This window comes from Dromiciops gliroides, chromosome 6, assembly GCF_019393635.1.
Source record: "Dromiciops gliroides isolate mDroGli1 chromosome 6, mDroGli1.pri, whole genome shotgun sequence".
In the NCBI taxonomy this organism is placed as follows: Eukaryota; Metazoa; Chordata; class Mammalia; order Microbiotheria; family Microbiotheriidae; genus Dromiciops; species Dromiciops gliroides.
The window spans coordinates 246,906,433-246,926,149 of NC_057866.1; the positions used below are offsets into that span (position 1 = coordinate 246,906,433).

General features: G+C 35.8%; 1 protein-coding gene and 1 pseudogene across 2 annotated transcripts in view; both read left to right on the forward strand.

Moving 5' to 3' along the window:
• BANK1 (B cell scaffold protein with ankyrin repeats 1) overlaps nt 1–19,717 on the forward strand; it is a 426,375-nt gene that overhangs the window by 124,175 nt on the left and 282,483 nt on the right. For both annotated transcript variants that reach the window (XM_043969578.1, XM_043969579.1), the window contains exon 3: nt 376–530. In XM_043969578.1, coding sequence (XP_043825513.1) covers nt 376–530 — 155 coding nt within the window. The remainder of the gene's footprint in view (nt 1–375; nt 531–19,717) is intronic.
• LOC122730910 lies at nt 7,043–19,470 on the forward strand (annotated as a pseudogene).

The window sequence follows — 19,717 nt, forward strand, 5'->3', positions numbered from 1 at the left end:
TCTAGCACATTGGATAGCTCTTTAAAGGAGTTGTTATGGACTTACAGAGGATAAAAATGCATGGAAAGAATTTTTGGAAAGAATACTGAGATTCCTAAAAACAACGAACCCCAAATCAAAGTATTATCTCTACAAATAAACAACATTTTTTCTGTGGGACCATGTTTTATTCATCTTTGCATGTCCCACATTGTCTAGCATAATGACTTTCAAAAGAATATGTAATCCATAGATGCTTGATGTATCAATTATTTAAACTATTTCAACCATCTTAAAAACTATTTTGGTGAATTGATTACTAAACTATTGACCCTACTGATATTTAGAAAGAATAAATTAACTGTTTTATAACTTAATACAATGACTTTCTTCTAGGATCCCAGAATTACTTTGAAGTTAATAATCCACAAGAAATAGGGATGGAACTCTATATAGAAACAAATACAACAGAGGAGACTGAGGCAGCATTGGAAACTCCTGAAAGCAGTTTGTCATCAGTACTAGTGTTACCAGCTAAAATATCATGTGAGGTAAGTTTAATGATTTGTAACTACTTGATATGAGTAGTATAAAAATTTTAACTTCCGGACATTCTTTGAATTATATCATTTCATCAACTATTGTATGATGATTTTATATTTTATAACAGATTACTTTCTGATGAAATTTGTAGTTCATGTAAATTAAGGTTATTTCCAAATAAGGCAGAAACTTTATGACGATGGATTAACTGGGTCAATCATCATTTTCACTGTAACCATCATTATCTATTCATCTAGTCAACATTTTTACATGTCTACATTGTGAACATTGATTCACAGTAGAATACTAGATGCTCTTGGAAGAATACCAGAGAAGTGGAAGAGATGGTTCCAATCTTTCAGAAACTTAAATTTTACTTAGGGAGATGCACTATACTCTTAAGCACTCTCCAATTTCCTAATAACCAAATTGTTAATATTTCTATCATAGAAATGGCTAGTTGGTACTGTCCTACAGGTGGGATCTCCATTAACCTGGACAATTGATAAGCAGTCCTTGAGTTTCTAATTTCCTTTCTTTGATCTACTGTTGACTATTTTTTTGGTTTGGTTTACATATAACATTCCTTTATATGCTAAGTATGATCCATGTGAAAGATATGTTCATTTCACTGAGTGGCAGCATAGATTGTGTGTTAGAGAACTATCCTTTAATCAAGAAGATCTGAGTTTAAACCCCACCTGTGACACCTACTGGCTCTAAGACTCAGGGAAAACCATTTAACCTCTGAGGGCTCCCAAGTAATCCTCTAAGGCTGTACATTGCAGAAGTAGTGCAGATCAGCAGTGGCAGACGAATTTCCAAACTTGGGGTACCCTATAATGGAAAAAATCCTTGTTTAATCTTATTTCCCATTATTTCATCAGCCTGTAATATCCCATCAGCCTTGGTACTCCACTTCATCACTACCCTGTACACTTCTGATTGAAGAGTGGCACCATTAATGCCAAACCCTCAATTTAAGGAAGGACTTCAGTTCAGACATTTTATTTCTCACCTGGCTGTACTGCTATGAAACCTCTGTGACTTCTCCACCATTCCCTCACATTGGGTACCTTCAACTCTCCACCCCCATTCCTTTTCTGCTTTTGAGCTTCCTTCTGTTTATTGTCTTTTCCCATTAGATTGTAAGCTTCTTGAGTGCAGGAACTTATCTTCAATATAATTTATATTATATGGTGTTTAGCACATAGTGCTTGGCAAATGTTAGGCATTAAATAAATGTTTATTGACTGAATTTCATTAAACCAAAATACTTATACATTAATAATTTTTTTTCCATTTCATATATATGGGTTGATATAGATGGCTTCTGAGGTTCCTTCCAAGACAGAGATTTTGTGAGTTTTATTCTGAAAAAAAGTATATTTGAATTCATAAACCTCCTGGTACCTCTTTTAGAATTCTTCCAATATCTCTATCTCTATCTCTATCTCTATATTTATTTCTACTTTATCTCTATTTCCATCTCTATCTATCTATGAATCTATGAATCATGTATTATGTGCATATCATAGTGATGAATCCTTTTGGGATCAAAGGAGAAGTATAATACATGATCTTTGTCCTCAAGGGACTATGAATAGGCAGAGACCCCTGGATAAATAAAATGTTTAGTGTTATAGACAGGGGGGAAAGGAGGTAAGGCAAATAATTTGGGGTCACTTGTGAATTTAATATGAATTTTAATATGAAGTCATACATAGCATTGCAAGTTGATAAGGTATAATTGTGTGGGGAATCCAGGAAGTGAGAACAAGAGAGGCTGGGGGAAAAAAAAATTTTTATAAGTGAGGCAATTGGGGTTAAGTGACTTGCCCAGGGTCACACAGCTAGTAAGTGTTAAGTGTCTGAGGTCCGATTTGAACTCAGGTTCTCCTGACTCCAGGGCTGGTGCTCTATCTACTGCACCACCTAGCTGCCCCTTGGGGAAATTTTTAAAGCGAATTGGTATATAGGTTAACAGAAACAGAAAACAATTGATATTGCTTATTTTCAAAATTGTTGGGAGAGAAAACTACTCTGAGATGAGACAGGATTGAAAGGATTTTATACAGGCTCAACCATTGGGCAAAATATAATACAAATTAAACATCTTACATTGCATACCAAATTAAGGTCAAGATAAGTTCATGATTTAGGCATAAAGGGAGATACCATAGGCAAATTAGGAGAGGAAGAAATAGTTTAACTGTCAGATCTTTGGAGAGGGGAAGAATTTATAACCAAACAAGTGATAGAGAACATTATGAAATGCAAAATGGATCATCCTGATTACATTAAACTAAAAAAGTTTTACACAAACAAAACCAATGCAACCAATATTTGAAGGAAAGCAGAAAGCTGGGAATTTTTTACATCCAGTGATTGTGCTAAAGGCCTTATTTCTCAAAAATATAGAGAACTTAATTGAATTTATAAGCATTCAAGTCATTCCCCAGTTAAGTAATGATAAAAAGATATCAACAGACCATTTTCAGGTAAAGAAATTAAAGCTATCTTTAGTCATGAGAAAAAAATGTTCTCAATAACCATTAATTAGAGAAATGCAACTGTAAGTTACCATCTCATACATATCAGATTGACTAATATGACTGAAAAGGAAAATGATAAATATTGGAGAAGATAGAGGAAAATGGAACACTAATGTATGTTAGGTGGTGTTCTGAATTCATTCAACCATTCTGGAAAGCAATGTGTAACTTGCCCGAAACTATAAAACTGCGTATATCCCTTGACCCAGTAATACCACTACTAGGTCTAGATCCCAAAGAGATTTAAAAAGGGAGAAAAAATGCCCACATATACAAAAATATTTATAGTGGCTCTTTTCATGGTGAAAAAGAATTGGAAATTGAGCTGATGCTCATCCAGTGCAGAATGTCTAAACAAGTTGTAGATATGAATATAAGGGAATAATATTATGCTATAAGAAATCATTAGCAGGCATATTTTAGAGAAAATAAAAACCTGGAAAGACTTACCTGAACTGATTCTGACTTAAATGAGAAGAACCAGAAGAACATTTTACACAGTAACAGCGGCATTGTGCAATGATTAACTGTGATAGAACAAGCTCTTCTCGGCAATATGATGATCCAAGACAATTGCAAAAGACTCATGATGGAAAATGCTCTCCACAACCAGAAAAAGAACTATGGGTTCTGAATGCAGATCAAAGCACACTATTTTTACTTTTTTTGTTTGTTTCTTCTTTCTTTTATTTCTTTTGCCTTTTCTTCTGATCCTTCTTCGACAACATAGCTGATGTAGAAATATGTTTAACATGATTGTACATATATAACTGTGATGTTTAAAATCTATGCTGTGGTCACATTAAATTATAAGCTTTAGCACCAGTCTTTGGGCATTAAACATTTATTAAATCATACAGGTATTAACATGGAGTTCAGAAAGTTAAGAAAAGGCCTATCTCCAATAGAGTTCTAGCCTGGTTGGGTTCTTCCTCAAGTCCTCCTCCACGAACCTGCTTTAACCAAGAACTCTTTAGCAAACTGATTGTGGAAGTTTTTTATAGGTCTGGAACAGAGGTGGTTCTTACACACTGCTTCAAGCTGATTGGTTGGCATCCTCCACATCCATTAAGGGCTAGCCAGGTGTAATTACAATCTAGTTAACTTTGAAGTAGGCTAATCAGCAGTCAATCACTCTCACTTGATTCAATCAGTTTAGATTAATCTCCAGGTGGGTCTTTGAGTATCTGCTAAATCCCATTATTTCATCACATTCCCCCCTTTGTTTCTTCTAGGAACAGGTGTTCCTTGATGAAACAGTAAAAAATAATTAAGCCTTTGGAAGTCTTTTCTCAGTTCTCTTGTCTTCTTGGAGTGGTAATATGTCATCAGGAGGAAGCTGGATTCTGGTCTGGAAAACTGGGCTCTGTACTCTGGACTGGAAAGCTGGATTCTCTTCTTTAACTGTTTCAATTGCTGGATTTTTTACTAAACTTTAGCATAGCATTGTCAATGATTAAATTTAATACAATGAAAGTTCTTAAAAACATGAATTGAGAAGACAAGAATTATGGGGATTACCATAAAAGAATAGAGAATTGAAGGGATATGAGCATTCCCCCACTTGAGCAATATATACAGCCTATGCAGTATGTCAGGATTAAAATAGGTGTATGGGATATACGTTCATGCCACCAAATATATTGGAGGAAACTGTGTCAGGTTTAATCAGATGCACGGGATTGAGACGTCCATGGCATCAGGCATATTGTAGGGGAATAGAAGCCAGTTGTAGAATGAGATGGGTGGGATGAAAACTTCCAGCCATCTGTGCAGTACCTGGACTTCATAAGTGTCTCCCCTTCTGTGAGAGTTCAATGCCTGCTCTTGTATGTATTCCTCTCATGGGTAAAGGCAATTAATGTCTTAAGTGGTAAATTCTCATAATCCAAGTCTCATATGGATTTAAAATTTGAGGATAATAATGATCACAAAAAAATGTGAAATGATCACAAAAACTGTGAATTTGCTTTGAGTCAGAATATAAGTTACAATGTACAATGATTCCAAATAATATTTTTTATAAAAATAATATCTCTAGAATTAAACTTACACTTGTCATGCTAATCAATTTACCAAGGAAATACTTTATATAATTTGATCAAATAATCAGTTCGAAAAACAAAACACAATCTTAAAAGAATGAAAATCTCTATGAAAACAAACTTATACTATTAATTTCAAAATGTAGATACAATGGCATAAAAAGAATCATTTATGTAACATTTGAACTGACATTTCTCTGAGTGAATTTAGAGCATTTTTTATTTTGATATCTAAAATCTCCACATCTCATATTAATATCTTGCTGTCTACTTCTGCATTTCAGCAAAATATGTCCCAGTTTAAGGCAATAGAAGCAGATTCTTGAAATATGATGATGCTAAAGTTTCTCTTGTCTTTTTTCAAACCCGTTATTTTCTCTTTCATAATAACAATGCTTTATAAAGTTATTAGTTAAAGACAAAAACAGGTAAAGATAAACCAAAATAGAAAATACACAAAAATGAAGCATTAACATACTTACAAACATAAAATTTCTTACCCAATGTGAAGATCAGAAGGCTGAGGGATTCAGCAGTCCCTTTGTGGTCACCAAACTGTGATGTTTAAAATCTAAACTGTGGTCGCCTTAAATTATAAGCTTCAGCACCAGTCTTTGGGCATTAAACATTTATTAAAGCATACGGGTATTAACATGGAGTTCAGAAAGTTAAGAAAAGGCCTATCTCCAATAGAGTTCTAGCCTGGTTGGGTTCTTCCTCAAGTCCTCCTCCATGAGCCTGCTTTAATCAAGAACTCTTTAGCAAACTGATTGTGGAAGCTTTTTATAGGTCTGGAACAGAGGTGGTCCTTACACACTGCTTCAAGCTGATTGGTTGGCATCCTCCACATCCATTAAGGGCTAGCCAGGTGTGATTACAATCTAGTTAGCTTTGAAGTAGGCTAATCAGCAATCAATCACTCTCACTTGATTCAATCAGTTTAGATTAATCTCCAGGTGGGTCTTTGAGTATCTGCTAAATCCCATTATTTCATCACATAACCTATACAATATTGCTTGCTGTCTTAGGGAGTAGGAATGGAGAGGAAGGAGGGAGAAAAAATTGGAACTCAAAACCTTACAAAAATGAATGTTGAAAATTATCTTTATATGTAATCAGAAAAAAATACTATTAAGAAAAAAGCCATGGTTAGACATCACATTGTTTAAAATATATTTAGGTACTTTAGTGGACCATAAACTCAATATAAATGGACAGAATGATATTGCACACAGAAAAATCTAATGGGAACTTAACTTGAATGGAGAAAAATAACTCCCAGCAATAAATAAGTGATTATTCCACTGTAGTCTGATTTGGTCAGAACACATATGTAATTATGTTCAGTCTGAGCACTACAGTTTAATAAAGACACTGATAAGCTGAAGAGTCTCTTGATGAGGGCAAATAGAATAGTGAAGAGCCCAGAGCCCATGTTACATGAAAGTAGCAATAATAATAATAACAATAATAACATTTATATAGTTTGTATTATGTTTCAATAACTGTGCTAAGTGCTTTATGATTATTTTTGAGCCTCACAAAAATCTTGAAAGAGATCATCACCTTTTTACAGTTGAGGACACTGAAGCAAACAAAGAAATATTAATTTTGTTTATCTGTTGGTAGAGCTGTACTCTGGGGTTTCTTTTCATTCTAAAATATATGTGATTCTGCTATATCCCAGGAGGCAGAAACAGACACATTTTTTGAAAAGAGGGGTGAGATGATAGATAGATAGATGAATTATAGGTAAATGATAGATCCCCAGATCTACAATTATATCCTTAGAAACTGATGAAATCACAAAGAGAAAGAAGAAGGAATATGGGAGAGCCTCAGGGGACTATCAAAATTTACAGGGTTGGACATGGATTATGGCACACTGGTTTCTAGGAAAGGTGGTGGTTCGACTTCAAGATGAGCATAGAGAAATGTTATTTCTTTTCCAGATTTGTTTACCTGGGGCATGGTATGATATTTTTCTGCAATAACTGTAAGGTTTTCAGATTTTGTAAATCTAAAGGCCACAAAAACTTTAAAAAGAAGTGCAATCCTCATAAGGTCAGATGGACTCAAGCTTTCCAAAAAGCATCTTGCAAAGAACTAACAGTGGATAATTCATTTGAATTTGAAAAATATAGATCTGAACCTGTCAAATACTCGAGAGAGCTATGGAATAAAACAGTCGATGTTATGAAGAAGATTATAAAAACAAATGAACAGATTATAAGAGCAAAGAATTACAGAAAGTGCAGTCCATCAATGCAAACAAGACATCCATATTATCTGGGCACCTCTTGGAAGCAAAGGAAAAGAGGTGGAAGAAAAAAATCGCATTCAAATTACAACAGGATGTGGACATGGAAGATGGTCTTAGAAATCTCATTGTTCTACAAAGTTCACTTTGTATCTCTCAAAAATATATTCCAGAACCTTGGAACTTTTGTGCATCATTTATTTATTTTTCACATTAGTTCAGTAAAATGAGAGATCATTAAAAATAAATCTCTTCCCTGTTGTTATCTGTAAACTATCAAATTATTGGGATATTAGAGCGTGTATTTCAAGGTTAAAGCTACATTGAATGGGTGCTCTTTTGTAAGTCATGAATGTTCTATTTATAATTACAGAAGTGCATAGAAACAAAATGGCTGTATTATTTGGATAATGACTTCCAGCATTTATCTAATGCCATAAACATTGTGCTTTAAGGTCAATGATGTATAAAATAAAATGTTTCTTTTTAATGTCCAAAAAATAGAAAAACTAGGGAGCCACAGTCAAGATCACATAAGATTTTGTAGATACTACATTAAAGACTTGCAATATGATGTTCTGGAAGACAAAAAGAGCTGAAATTAAAGAAAAGAATAATCTACCCAGCAAAACAGTATAATTCTTTTTTAAAAATTTTATTTATTTATTTTAGTTTTTCTCAATTACATGTAAAGATCTTTTTTGAGTTCCAAATTTTTCTCTCACCCTCCCTTCCTTCCCCCCTCCTGAAGCCAGTGAACAAGTTGATACGTTATAAATTATAATCATGCTAAACATATTTCCACATTCATCAGAAAAAAAGAAAAAAGGCAAGAAAAAATAAACAAGAAAAATAACAAAAAAAACCCACCCTCAAATAACAAAAGTGAAAATAATATGCTTTGGTCTGCAATCAGACTCCATAGTTCTCTTTTTCCTATAGTTCTTTTTTCTGAATATGAAGAGTATTTTCCATCATAAGTCTTTTGGCATTGCCTTGGATCATTGCATTGCTGAAAAGAGCCAAGTCCAACACAGTTGATTATCACAAAATGTTATTGATGCTGTGTACAATGTTCTCTTGGTTCTGCTCAATCAATGTGCTCTTGGTTTCTGAGTGAAAACTCAGCATCAGTTCATGTAAGTCTTTTCAGGTTTTTCTGAAATCCATCTATTTATCATTTCTTACAACACATTAGTGTTCCATTACATTCATAAACCACAATATGTTCAGTCATTCCCCAATTCATGGGCATCCCCCTCGATTTTCTTTTTCTTTTTTTAGTGAGGCAATTGGGGTTAAGTGACTTGCCCAGGGTCACACAACTAGTAAGTGTTAAGTGTCTGAGGCCGGATTTGAACTCAGGTACTCCTGACTCCAGGGCCGGTGCTCTATCCACTGTGCCACCTAGCTGCCCCTCCCCTTGATTTTCAATTCTTTGCTACTGCAAAATGAGCAGGTATAAATATTTTTGTACATGTGGGTCCTTTTCCTTTTTCCATGACCTCTTTGGGATACAGACCAAGTAGTGGTATTGCTGGGTCAAAGGATATAGACAGTTTTAAAGCCTTTGGGCATGGTTTCAAATTGTTCTTTAGAATGTTTGGAATAGTTCACAGACTGAGTATAATTCTTAAAGAAAAAATATGGAAAATGAAAAAGAGGGCTTTTAGGAATTTGTGATGAAAGACTGGAACTGAATAGAAATTTGATTTGCAAATACAAGACTCATGAGAAACATAAAAAAGATAAACATGAATGAGAAATCATAAGGGATTGAATAAGATTAAACTACTAACCTTTCTATAAGGGAAGATCATGCATGTAATATCTAAGAACTGCATCATTATTAGAGCAGTTGGAAGGATTCTCCACAGAAGGAGGGAACAGAATTAAGTAAATTATGTTGAGATAATGTAAACAAAAGGGAGAGGAGAGAAAGGGGGAAACCATAGAAGGGGGAAGGGATAGGAAGAATAGGGAAAAATTATCTCATATAAAAGATCTTTTACTGCAGAGAGGAAATGGGGCAGCGTGAGGACAACATTTGAACCTCACTCACATTTAAATTTCTTCACAGAAAGAAAATATATGTACATGCACAGTTGGTAATAAAAATCTATTTTACCCAACAGGCAAGCAGGAAGGAAAGGGGATAAAAATGTTTTGGGTGATATAAAAAAAGAGGGAAGACATAAAAGACTGTGATCACAAGCAAAAAAGACTTTAGAGTAGGGGCAGGATAAAAAGAATGAGGAACATGAACAAAAGAAAATAAGATGCAGGGAAATGGACAGTTAATAATTATTCACAACTGAATGTGAATGGGATAAACTCACCCATAAAAGGGAAGTGGATAGCTGAATGGATTTGCAAATAGGATCCAACAATATGTTGTTTACAAGAAACATACTTGAAACAGAAAGACAAGCTGAATAAAAATAAGAAAATGGAACAGAATTTATATGCTTCAGCTGAAGTAAAAAAAAAAATAAAGACAGGAATAACAATCAAGACAAAGCAAGGACAAAAATAAACCTAAGTAAAGTGATAAGCAGGGAAACTACATCTTGCTAAAAAGCACCACAGACATTGAAGTAATATCAATACTATATACATATATAATATGTATGAATGTATATATATGTATTTATGTGTTCCAAATGGCATAGCATACAAATTTTGAAGAAAATGGTGAATTAATTACAAGAGGAAGTAGACAGTAAAACTATAATAGTTGGAGAACTCAACATCCCCCTCTTAGAGCTAGATAAATCTAATCATAAAATAATGTAAAATTAGGACATTAATGTACTGTTGGTTGAGTTGTGAACTAGTCCATCCATTCTGGAAAATTATTTGAAACTACATGAAAGAGCTATAAAACAATACATACCCCCTTGGCCAATCAACATCAATACTAGGTCTATATCCTAAATAGATCAAATGAGAAGGAAAAAGACATATTTTGTACAAATAGCTGGGTGGCACAATGGGCTTAGGATTAGGAAGACTCATCTTTATGAATTCAAATTTGACCCTGGACATTTACCAGCTGTGTGACTTTTTTTTATTTTTTGCAGGGCAATGGGGGTTAAGTGACTTGCCCAGGGTCACACAGTTAGTAAGTGTCAAGTGTCTGAGGCTGGATTTGAACTCAGGTACCCCCGAATCCAGGGCCAGCACTTTAACCACTGCGCCATCTAGCTGTCCCTCAGCTGTGTGACCTTAGGCAAGCCATGCAATCCTGTTTACTTCTATTTCCTGAATTGTAAAATGAGCTGGAGAAATATATGAAAAACCACTCCAGTATATTTGCTATGAAAACCCCAAAATGGCATCATGAAGAGCAAGACATGACAGAAAGAATAAAACCACAACAAAATTTTTAGCATCCTTTTTTGTGGTGACAAACTGAAGAGATGCTTATCAGTTGGGGAATAGCTGAACAAGTTGTGGTATGTGACTGTGATAGAATACTATTATTGTATGTGAAATGATGAGCAGTATGTTTTCAGAAAAACCTATGACAACCTATATGAATACATGCAAAATGAAATGAGCAGAACCAAGTAAACATTGTATATATTTACAGCAATATCATAAGGATAATTAACTAACTGTGAAAGACAGTTACTCTTATCAAGACAATGGTCCAAAACAATTCCAAATGACTAGTAGTAGTAGGCTTCCACCAGTTGCAGACGACCATGGATCAGCACCTCGAAGAGCCACAGGCCACAGTGTGGCTGTGCAGTCTGATACGGGAGCCAAAGCTCCTGCCACAATGAGGACATTGGAAAACTGCGCTCTCTGTTGCCCGTCAGTTCCTGCGTCTCATTCGTTTTTCATTCATTTTTCTTCCTTTCGAGCTTGACTGATGATGAAAAAAAATGCTATCCACCTCCAGAGAGAACTGATGAACTCTGAATGTAGATTGTAGACTACCTTTTTACTTAATTTTTCTCATTTAATTTTTTGTTTGTTTGTGTATTCTTTTGTGACATGGCTAATAGAGAATTATGTTTTGCATGACTTCAGATGTATAAGTGATGCAAAATTGTGTGCCTTCTCAAGGAGGCGGAGGGGCATGAAAGGAAGAGAATTTGGAATGCAGAATTTTAAAAAATCATTTTAAATACATTTTGCCTATAACTGGACAATACTTAGTGAAATAAATTGTATATATCTATATATGTATGTATATATATGTGTGTGTGTGTGTGTATCTATCTATCTGATTAGAGTTTCATGAGCTACACATTTAATTGAAATTAGTATATATTACAGTGAGAGAGAGAACATTACTTAGGGCCATGCTCATCTGAAATATGAGCCTGAAGACAATGAAACCCAAAGGTGCTTAGGGGTGGGGGAAGGAGGCTTTCCCCTGGCCTAAAGCCAATGAAGGGGGATGCCATTTTGACTTACTGCATTTGAAAGAAAGACACAATTCCTAGAAGAGGACCATGACATCAGGAGGTGATGTCATGACATGCAGTGAATTGGATTTAAATGAGGGAGGGCTGTGCAAAGTCACTAGTGTCACTTTCTCCCCAAGAGCAAACAGTTTTTTTTATTTAGAATTTTATTTTCCCTAAATTACATGTAAATACAAATTTTGACATCATTTAAAAAAAATTGTGTTCCAAATTTTCTTCCTCCCTCCTTCCCCTCTCCCCCAAGAACACAAGCAATTCAATAAAAGTTTGACCAGTCAGGAAAAACATTTCCACATTAGCCAAGTTGTGGAAGAAAACAGACAAAAATAAAACTTAAGATAAAAGAACTAACAAAAAAAATTTGCTTCAGTCTAAATTTAGACACCATCAGTTCTCTCTCTGTACATGGACTGAATTTTTCAAAAGACCTTCAGAATTGTCTTGGATCATTGCATTGCTGAAAATAACCAAGTTATTCACAGCAGATCATGTTATTTTATATACAGTACATTTCAGTTTGCATCAACTTATGTAGATTTTTCTGGGTTTTTCTGATAGCATCCTGCTCATCATTTTTGACAAAGTAAACTACATTTATATAGTACTTTAAAGAGAGATTTCCTTAAAATAAACTCATGAAGTTTCTTCTTGCAACAACAGTATCACTTATATATTTATATCATTTATATAGTACATTATACCTGACAAAGAATTTTCTTCACAGTAGCCCAGCAAAGTACCATACATTTTATCATCATCAACAATGAAACCTCATTTTCATCAATTAATCCTCCTCATCAATAAATTCCCATCTTCATCCAATCATCATCAAACCATCATTCTATCGATCTTCTTCTTCTTCTTCATCATCATCATCATCTTATATTACACTTGCCTCTGATTCAAAATTTCTTTCACAGTTACTCTTTTTAACTGTTTCCCTTACCTGTGATATTTACTCTATTTTCTATCTTCTTTCATATTCATCCTTTCATGCTCAAAAGTGTTTTGCTTCTGAATAGTTTACTTCTGAGATCTATGGAGAGGAAAACAATTTATGTCTAAACAAGAGATAGAGAATATTATGAAATGCAAGATGGAAGACTTTGATTACATTAAATTAAAAATTAAAAAGTTTTTGTAGAAAGAGAAGCAATGCAGACAAAATTAGAAGGGAGGCAGAAAACTGGGAAACAAATTTTACAGATAGCATTTCTGATAAAGACCTCATTTCTAAAATATATAGGAAACTAAATCAAATTTATAAAAATCCAAGTCATTCCACAATTGAGAAATGTTCAAAGGATATGAACAAGCAGTTTTCTGATGAAGAAGTCAAAGCTATCTATTGTCATATAAAAAATGCTCTAAGTCATTATTGATCAGAGAAATGCAAATTAAAACAACTCTGAGGTACCCCCTAATGCCTATCAGGTTGGCTAATATGACAAAAAAAGGAAAATAATAAATGTTGGAGAGCTATGGGACTATTCATACCCTTTGACCCAGTGGTACCACTGCTAGGTCTGTACCCCAAAGAGACCAAGAAAAGGGAAAAATATGTACAAAAGAATTTATAGCAGCTCTCTTTGTGGTGGCAAAGAATTGGAAATCAAGGGAATGCCCATCAATAGGGAAATGGCTATACAAGTTGTGGTATATGAATGTAGTGGAATACTATTGTGCTGTAAGAAAAGATGAGCAGGAGGAGTTTAGAGAAACTTGGAAGGACTTACATGAACTATGCTAACTGAGAGGAGCAGAACCAGGAGAAGACTGTACACAGTAACAGCAACATTGTGTGATGAAAAATGGTGATAGACTTGGCTCTTCTCAGCAGTGCAATGATCCAAAACAGTTTCAAAGAACTCATAATAGAAAATGTTCTCAACATCCAGAAAAAAAGAACTGCAAATTATGAATGCAGATTGAACCAAACTTACAGTTTCTACTTTTGGACTGTTTTTTCCCCTTCTTTTTTGAGATTCTTCCCCTTGTGCTCTGATTCTTCTTTCACAATATGACTAATGTAGAAATATGCTTAATGTGATTGTACATATACAACCTATATCAGACTGATTTCCATCTTGGGGAAGAAGGAAGGAAGGGAGGTTGGGAAAAAATGTGTAACTAAAAATCCTGTGAAAACAAATGTTGACAACTATCCTTATATGTAACTAGAAAATAATAAAATACTTTTTAAAAAAGTGTTTTGCTTCTGACTGCTCCCTGCCCCAATATGCCCTCCCTTCTTTCACCCCTCCCTCCTTATCCCCTTCCCATACTACCATCCTACAGGGTTAGATAGATTACTACACCCAACTGAGTGTGTATGTTGTTCCCTCCTTGAGTCATCTTTAATGAAATTAAAGTCTTTGGGTCAATTCTGATGAGTGTAAGGCTCATTCTCTGAACTGCTCCTCCCCCATTTCTCCCCACACTCCATAAGCCCTTTCCTGCTTCTTTCATGTGGGTTTTCACCCCATTCTACCTCTCCTCTTCCCCCAGTACGTTCCTCTCACCCCTCAATTTTACCCTAAAGATATCATCATGGGACAACTAGGTGACACAGTGGACAAAGCACCCACCCTGGACCCAGGAGGACCCAAGCCCAAATCTGTCCTGAGACACAAGGTACTCACTCACTGTATGTCCCCGGTCATACCACCCAACCCTGACTGCCCCACAAAAGAAAAAAAAAATATAAACAAAAAAATGCTTTACAGCTATCATCCCTTCATAATGAATTCCCACCTATACCCTCTATCTCAGTTTATTTCTATCATCAGCCCTAATACTGCAAAAGTTCTTATGAGTTACATGGGAAGATGGTACTTCTAGCTCATAAGATCTCTCTAAGTATTAGGGTTGCTAAAAAGAATATACTTAGACAGAGGGCACCGGTGTGAATTGCATATAAATGTTAACAGTTTAACCTTTTAACATCCCCCTTGATTTCTTTTTCTTATTTACCTTTTTATGCTTCTCTAGGGTCTTATATTTAAAAGTAAAATTTTCTGTTCAGTTCAGGTCTTTTCATCACAAATAGCTGCAATTCTCTTTTTCATTGAAGTCCCATTTTCCCCCCTGAAAGATTATACTCAGATTTGCTCGGTAGGTATTTCTTGGTTGTAATCCCAATTCCTTTGCCCTCTGGAATATCATATTCCATGCCCTCTGATGTTTTAATGTAGAAGATGGTAGATCTTGTGCTATCCTGACTGTGACTCCACAGTACTTGAATTGTTTCTTTCTTTCTGCCTGCAATATTTTCTCCTGGGAGCTCTGCAATTTGACTATAATATTCCTGGAAGTTTTCATTTTGTGATCTCTTTCAGGAGGTAATTGGTGGATTCTTTCAATTTCTATTTTACCCTCTGTTTCTGTATTATCAGAGAAATTTTCCCTGACAATTTCTTGGAAAATGATGTCTAAACTCTTTCCTTGATCATGGTTTTCAGGTAGTCCAATAATTTTCAAATTATCTCTCCCGGATCTATTTTCCAGGTCAACTGTTTTTCAAAGAAGATATTTCACATTGCCCTTTATTTTTTCTTATTCATTTGGATTTGCTTTATTATGTATTGGTTTCTCATAAAGTCACTAGCTTCCATTTGTTCACTGCTAATTTTTAGGCAATTATTTTCTTCAGAGAGCTTTTCTATTTGGCTTTTCATGATGTTGACTATTTTCTCATGACTTTCCTGAATCACTCTCATTTTTTTCCCTCTACCTTCCTTAATTTATCTTCAAAGTCCTTTTTGAGTGTCTCTATGGCCTGAGACCAATTCATATTTTTCTTGGAAGCTTTGGCTGTAGGAGCTTTGACTTTGTTATCTCCTTCTTAGAGTGTACCTCGATCTTCCTTGTCACTAAAGAAACGTTCTATAGTCTTCATCTTTTTCTGTGTGCTCATCTTGCCTGCCTTTTGCTTTGCTTTTAACTCCTTAAAGTGGGGCACTGTTTCCAGGCTTAACTGCCCCAAGCTTCATGGGGTCCCAAGTGGTGCAGTTTAAGGAGAGGTATGTTCTGTACCTGCCTGACCTATAATCTGGTCTGAAAATAACCCTAGGGCTACTTGTTTTGCTGGGTTGATGGCTCTGGCAAGCCTGTGCCCCTCTCCCACCTGGGCCACTACCACTCAAAGCTTCCTCAAGAACAATCTTAGTCCACTGGCAAGATATAGATCAGTCCAACTGCAGATGGCCCTGGATGTTTGAGGCAATCATGTTAAGTGACATGCCCATGGTCACACTGGGTAGTAAGTGTCAAGTGTCTGAGGCCAGATTCAAACTGACATCCTCTTGACTCTAGGGCCAGTGTTCCATCCAGTATGCCACCTAGCTATCCCAGGGAAGAGTGAGTTCCTTGCAAAGGAATATCCATGCCTCTAAAGAGTAATGTAATTATCAGAGAACACTAACCCCTGTAAAACAAGAGGGGTCTGATCAGTCCCAGGCTCAGGGTAGAAAAGAAATCTTGGTTTACTCTGCTCACCAGGACCACTAGATAATTACATAATGCATACAAGATAAATGTAAAGTAATTTGTAAGGGGGTTAGTACTATGATCTTGAGTGGGGGGATGGAGATCATGAAAGGTCTCATACAGGTGACAATTACACAGTACTTTAAAGAGAACTAGGGATTCTCCTAATGGGGGAGGTAAGGGGATTGTCAATTCTAGGCATTAGAGGACAGTACAAAGCATGCATATGGGAGATGGAATGCTGTATGTAAAGAACAATAAGTCTAACGATTTTGCTAGAATGCAAAAATTGTGAAAGAGAGTAATATATAAAAAAGTCTAAAATGGATGACTGGAGCCAGGTTGTGAAGGAATGTCCAATAAGAAAGTCTATATTATGTTCTTGTGAAAGGTAGAGGCCTCTAGAGCTTTTGGATCAGGAGAATGACATGGTCAGAGCTATGCTTTAGGAATATCACTGTCAACTGGATGCAATACTGATTAGCAGGGGCAGGGGGAGAGACTTGAGGCAGGAAAATCTATTAGGAAGCTATTGCAACAGTTTAGTCAAGAGGACTTAAAGGCTTTAGGTAGAGTGATGATCAAATGAGTAGATAGCAAGGGATGGATTCGAAAGATAATTATAGAACTAGAAGCTATAATATTTGGCACCTGATTAAATCTAAATATGGGATGTGGTCATGGGTTAGAAAGAAGTAAAAGCCAAAAATGACTCAGAAATTGTGAACCTAAATAGTCGCACATCACAAGGATGATGGGGCCCTCAACAGAAAAGTAAAAGGAAGTTAGAAAGAGAGCATGTTTGTAGGTAAAATCTGTGTTCTATTTTGGACTTGCTATTGTTCACACATAGCATTTTATTTCCCTTTTCCTCTCCTTTGGAAGGCCAGTGACTGTCCCCAACTCAGTCCTCTCTTTCCTCATCTCTGCTTCATAGAATCCCAGGCTCCATTCAAGACTCCTCTTACCACCTTCCACAGGAGCCTTTTCTTGTCCTTCCTTTTGGCACATTGTGAGTGCCTTCCTTTCTCTGGTTGCCTCCAATTTGCTCTGTATGTATCTTTTCTGTTTATACTCATATTGTCTCTTTCTTTTAAAAATATTTATTTTATTCTGTACTTGAGAAATAAAGCAAGCATTTTCATAACATAGTATAATAGGAAACAAGAAGATTCCTCATGAAACTGCAGATCTCTTATATACAACTTGCTATTCCTTTTAAACATGTAACAAAGTTATCATATAACTTTCTCTTTTTTCACATTGTATCTTTTTTTAGAATTTAAGTTCATTGAGAACAGAGATGCCTGGCCATTTTGTCTCCTGAATGATTAACACAGTACCTGGAGCATAACAAATACTTAATAAATGATTAGTGATCAGCATGTAGGGGTTGAATGTAGATGTGACAATTCACCAAGGAATATTTAATAGATAATTGTAATGCATGAGTGGCACTCAGGCAAATGGCTCAGACAAGATAGGTTGATAACAGAAAGCCAGACACAAAGATGGAGAGATTGATTGATAGATGTTGATGTCATCTACATCTAGAAATGAAGCCATGGGGACTATCAAGAAAAAAGGAAATTATAAAAAAGAGACTGGAGTTTAGGGCAAAGTCCAGAGGTACCATTATTGTAGGGAGTAGAACTTGAAGTAGAATAATGTAGATGAGCATCAAGATAGGTAGGAGAAAAACCAGGATAGAGCAATGTCAAAACACAAAACAAAACACAACAACCACCAAATAACAGAATCTAGAGAATATTCAGTAGGAAAGGATCATCAGCATTGATAAGTGTTGCAGAAAGGTCTTTTCAAGCTTTTCCAAACATTCTCTTTTCCAACTTCCCTAAGCCCCCTTTTGTCTCACACTCTCAGAAGACCTCACTTCAAACTTTGATGAGAAAATAAAGGAGACAGAGACAGACAGCAAAGACACATAGGCAAAGGGAGTATGGTCATGAGGGGAATCTCCTTGAGCAATGGAAAGGTATGGGATCAAAGGTACAAAAAAAGGGATTGGCCTTGGTGAGAAGTGCAACCATTTGATCAGAGACTGAGGTAAAGGAGGAAAAAAATGATAGATGATTACATTGAATTTTTAGATGTTGAGTAGAGGAAGAAGAGTGACCCTTCAGCAAATGTCCTCTATTTTCTAAGCAGTTTGAAGTAAGGTCTTTTGAGAGAGTGGGGCAAAAGGGTGACTTGGGAAGCTGGAGATGAGAATATTTGGAAAAGCTTGAAAAGACAAGATTTTGAATGTGGTACATTTAGGAGAGAGTTAAAGGATTACCTTGCTGCATTGAATGCCCAGTTAAAAATCCACTACATAGGGGGCAGCTAGGTGGCACAGTGGATAAAGCACTGCCCCCGGATTCAGGAAGACCTGAGTTCAAATCTAGCCTCAGACACTTGACACTTACTAGCTGTGTGACCTTGGGCAAGTCACTTAACCCCTGTTGCCCCGACAAAAAAAATCCACAAAATATAAAAATATATAAATCCATGAAATATAAATAAATATAAATCCACTAAATATAAAATTTTAGTGGATCCAGTGAGCATGGTCATGTGACTTTGTTCAATACAGCTCAGCACTACATGAGTAGGAGAAAAGGTGGCAGCTGATTGGAGTGATACAGGGTTGAGGTATGATAATGTATAAATATCAATAGGACAGATGGGAAAAGGGTAAAAGATTTAAAAATCATTTATGTGGAAAGTTGTATTGGTTAACAATATAGTAAGAATTGAGAAAGGAGGAACATGTAGAAAGAATATGGGTGAAAACTAAGAAAGATACTGAGTGATAGAAGAACAGGAGGTAATGATGAGGATGAATAATACTCTTAGGGGCAATGGGCACAAGGAGGGATTGAAGGATAGGAGACTGTGTGTGGATAAAACATCCAAATTCTGTATAATAGGACTGGAATATTTGGGGATGATGGTGAGATTATGTCTATGTGTAACTAAGATGGCGTGAATGATTAGTTCATGGGAGATATAGGATATTAAAAAATCGGGAGGTTAGAGTGTTTGAGAGAACATCAACATATATCTTGAAGCCGCCTAGTATAAGGGCAGCAATTCGAGTGAAGAGCAAGACTGAAAGCCAGGAACAGAAGTCACTGAGGAAGAAAGGAGAATGAAGGGCTATAGATAATTGCAAGCAGGGCCTGAATAGAGTGATAAATCAGGATGGACTAAATTGAAAAGGAGAAGAGGCTGGCAAGTGATAGCAGTGGAGAAAAGATCTGAAAGGGGGAGTGGAGAGCAAGCCATAGATGCCTACTCCTTGTACTGGTCCAGTGTATAAAGAATATATCCAATAGTCAAGAGAATGGCCAGGTATGCAATGTCTTTAGGGTGGAGTCAGGTCTCTGTGAGTGAGGGAGG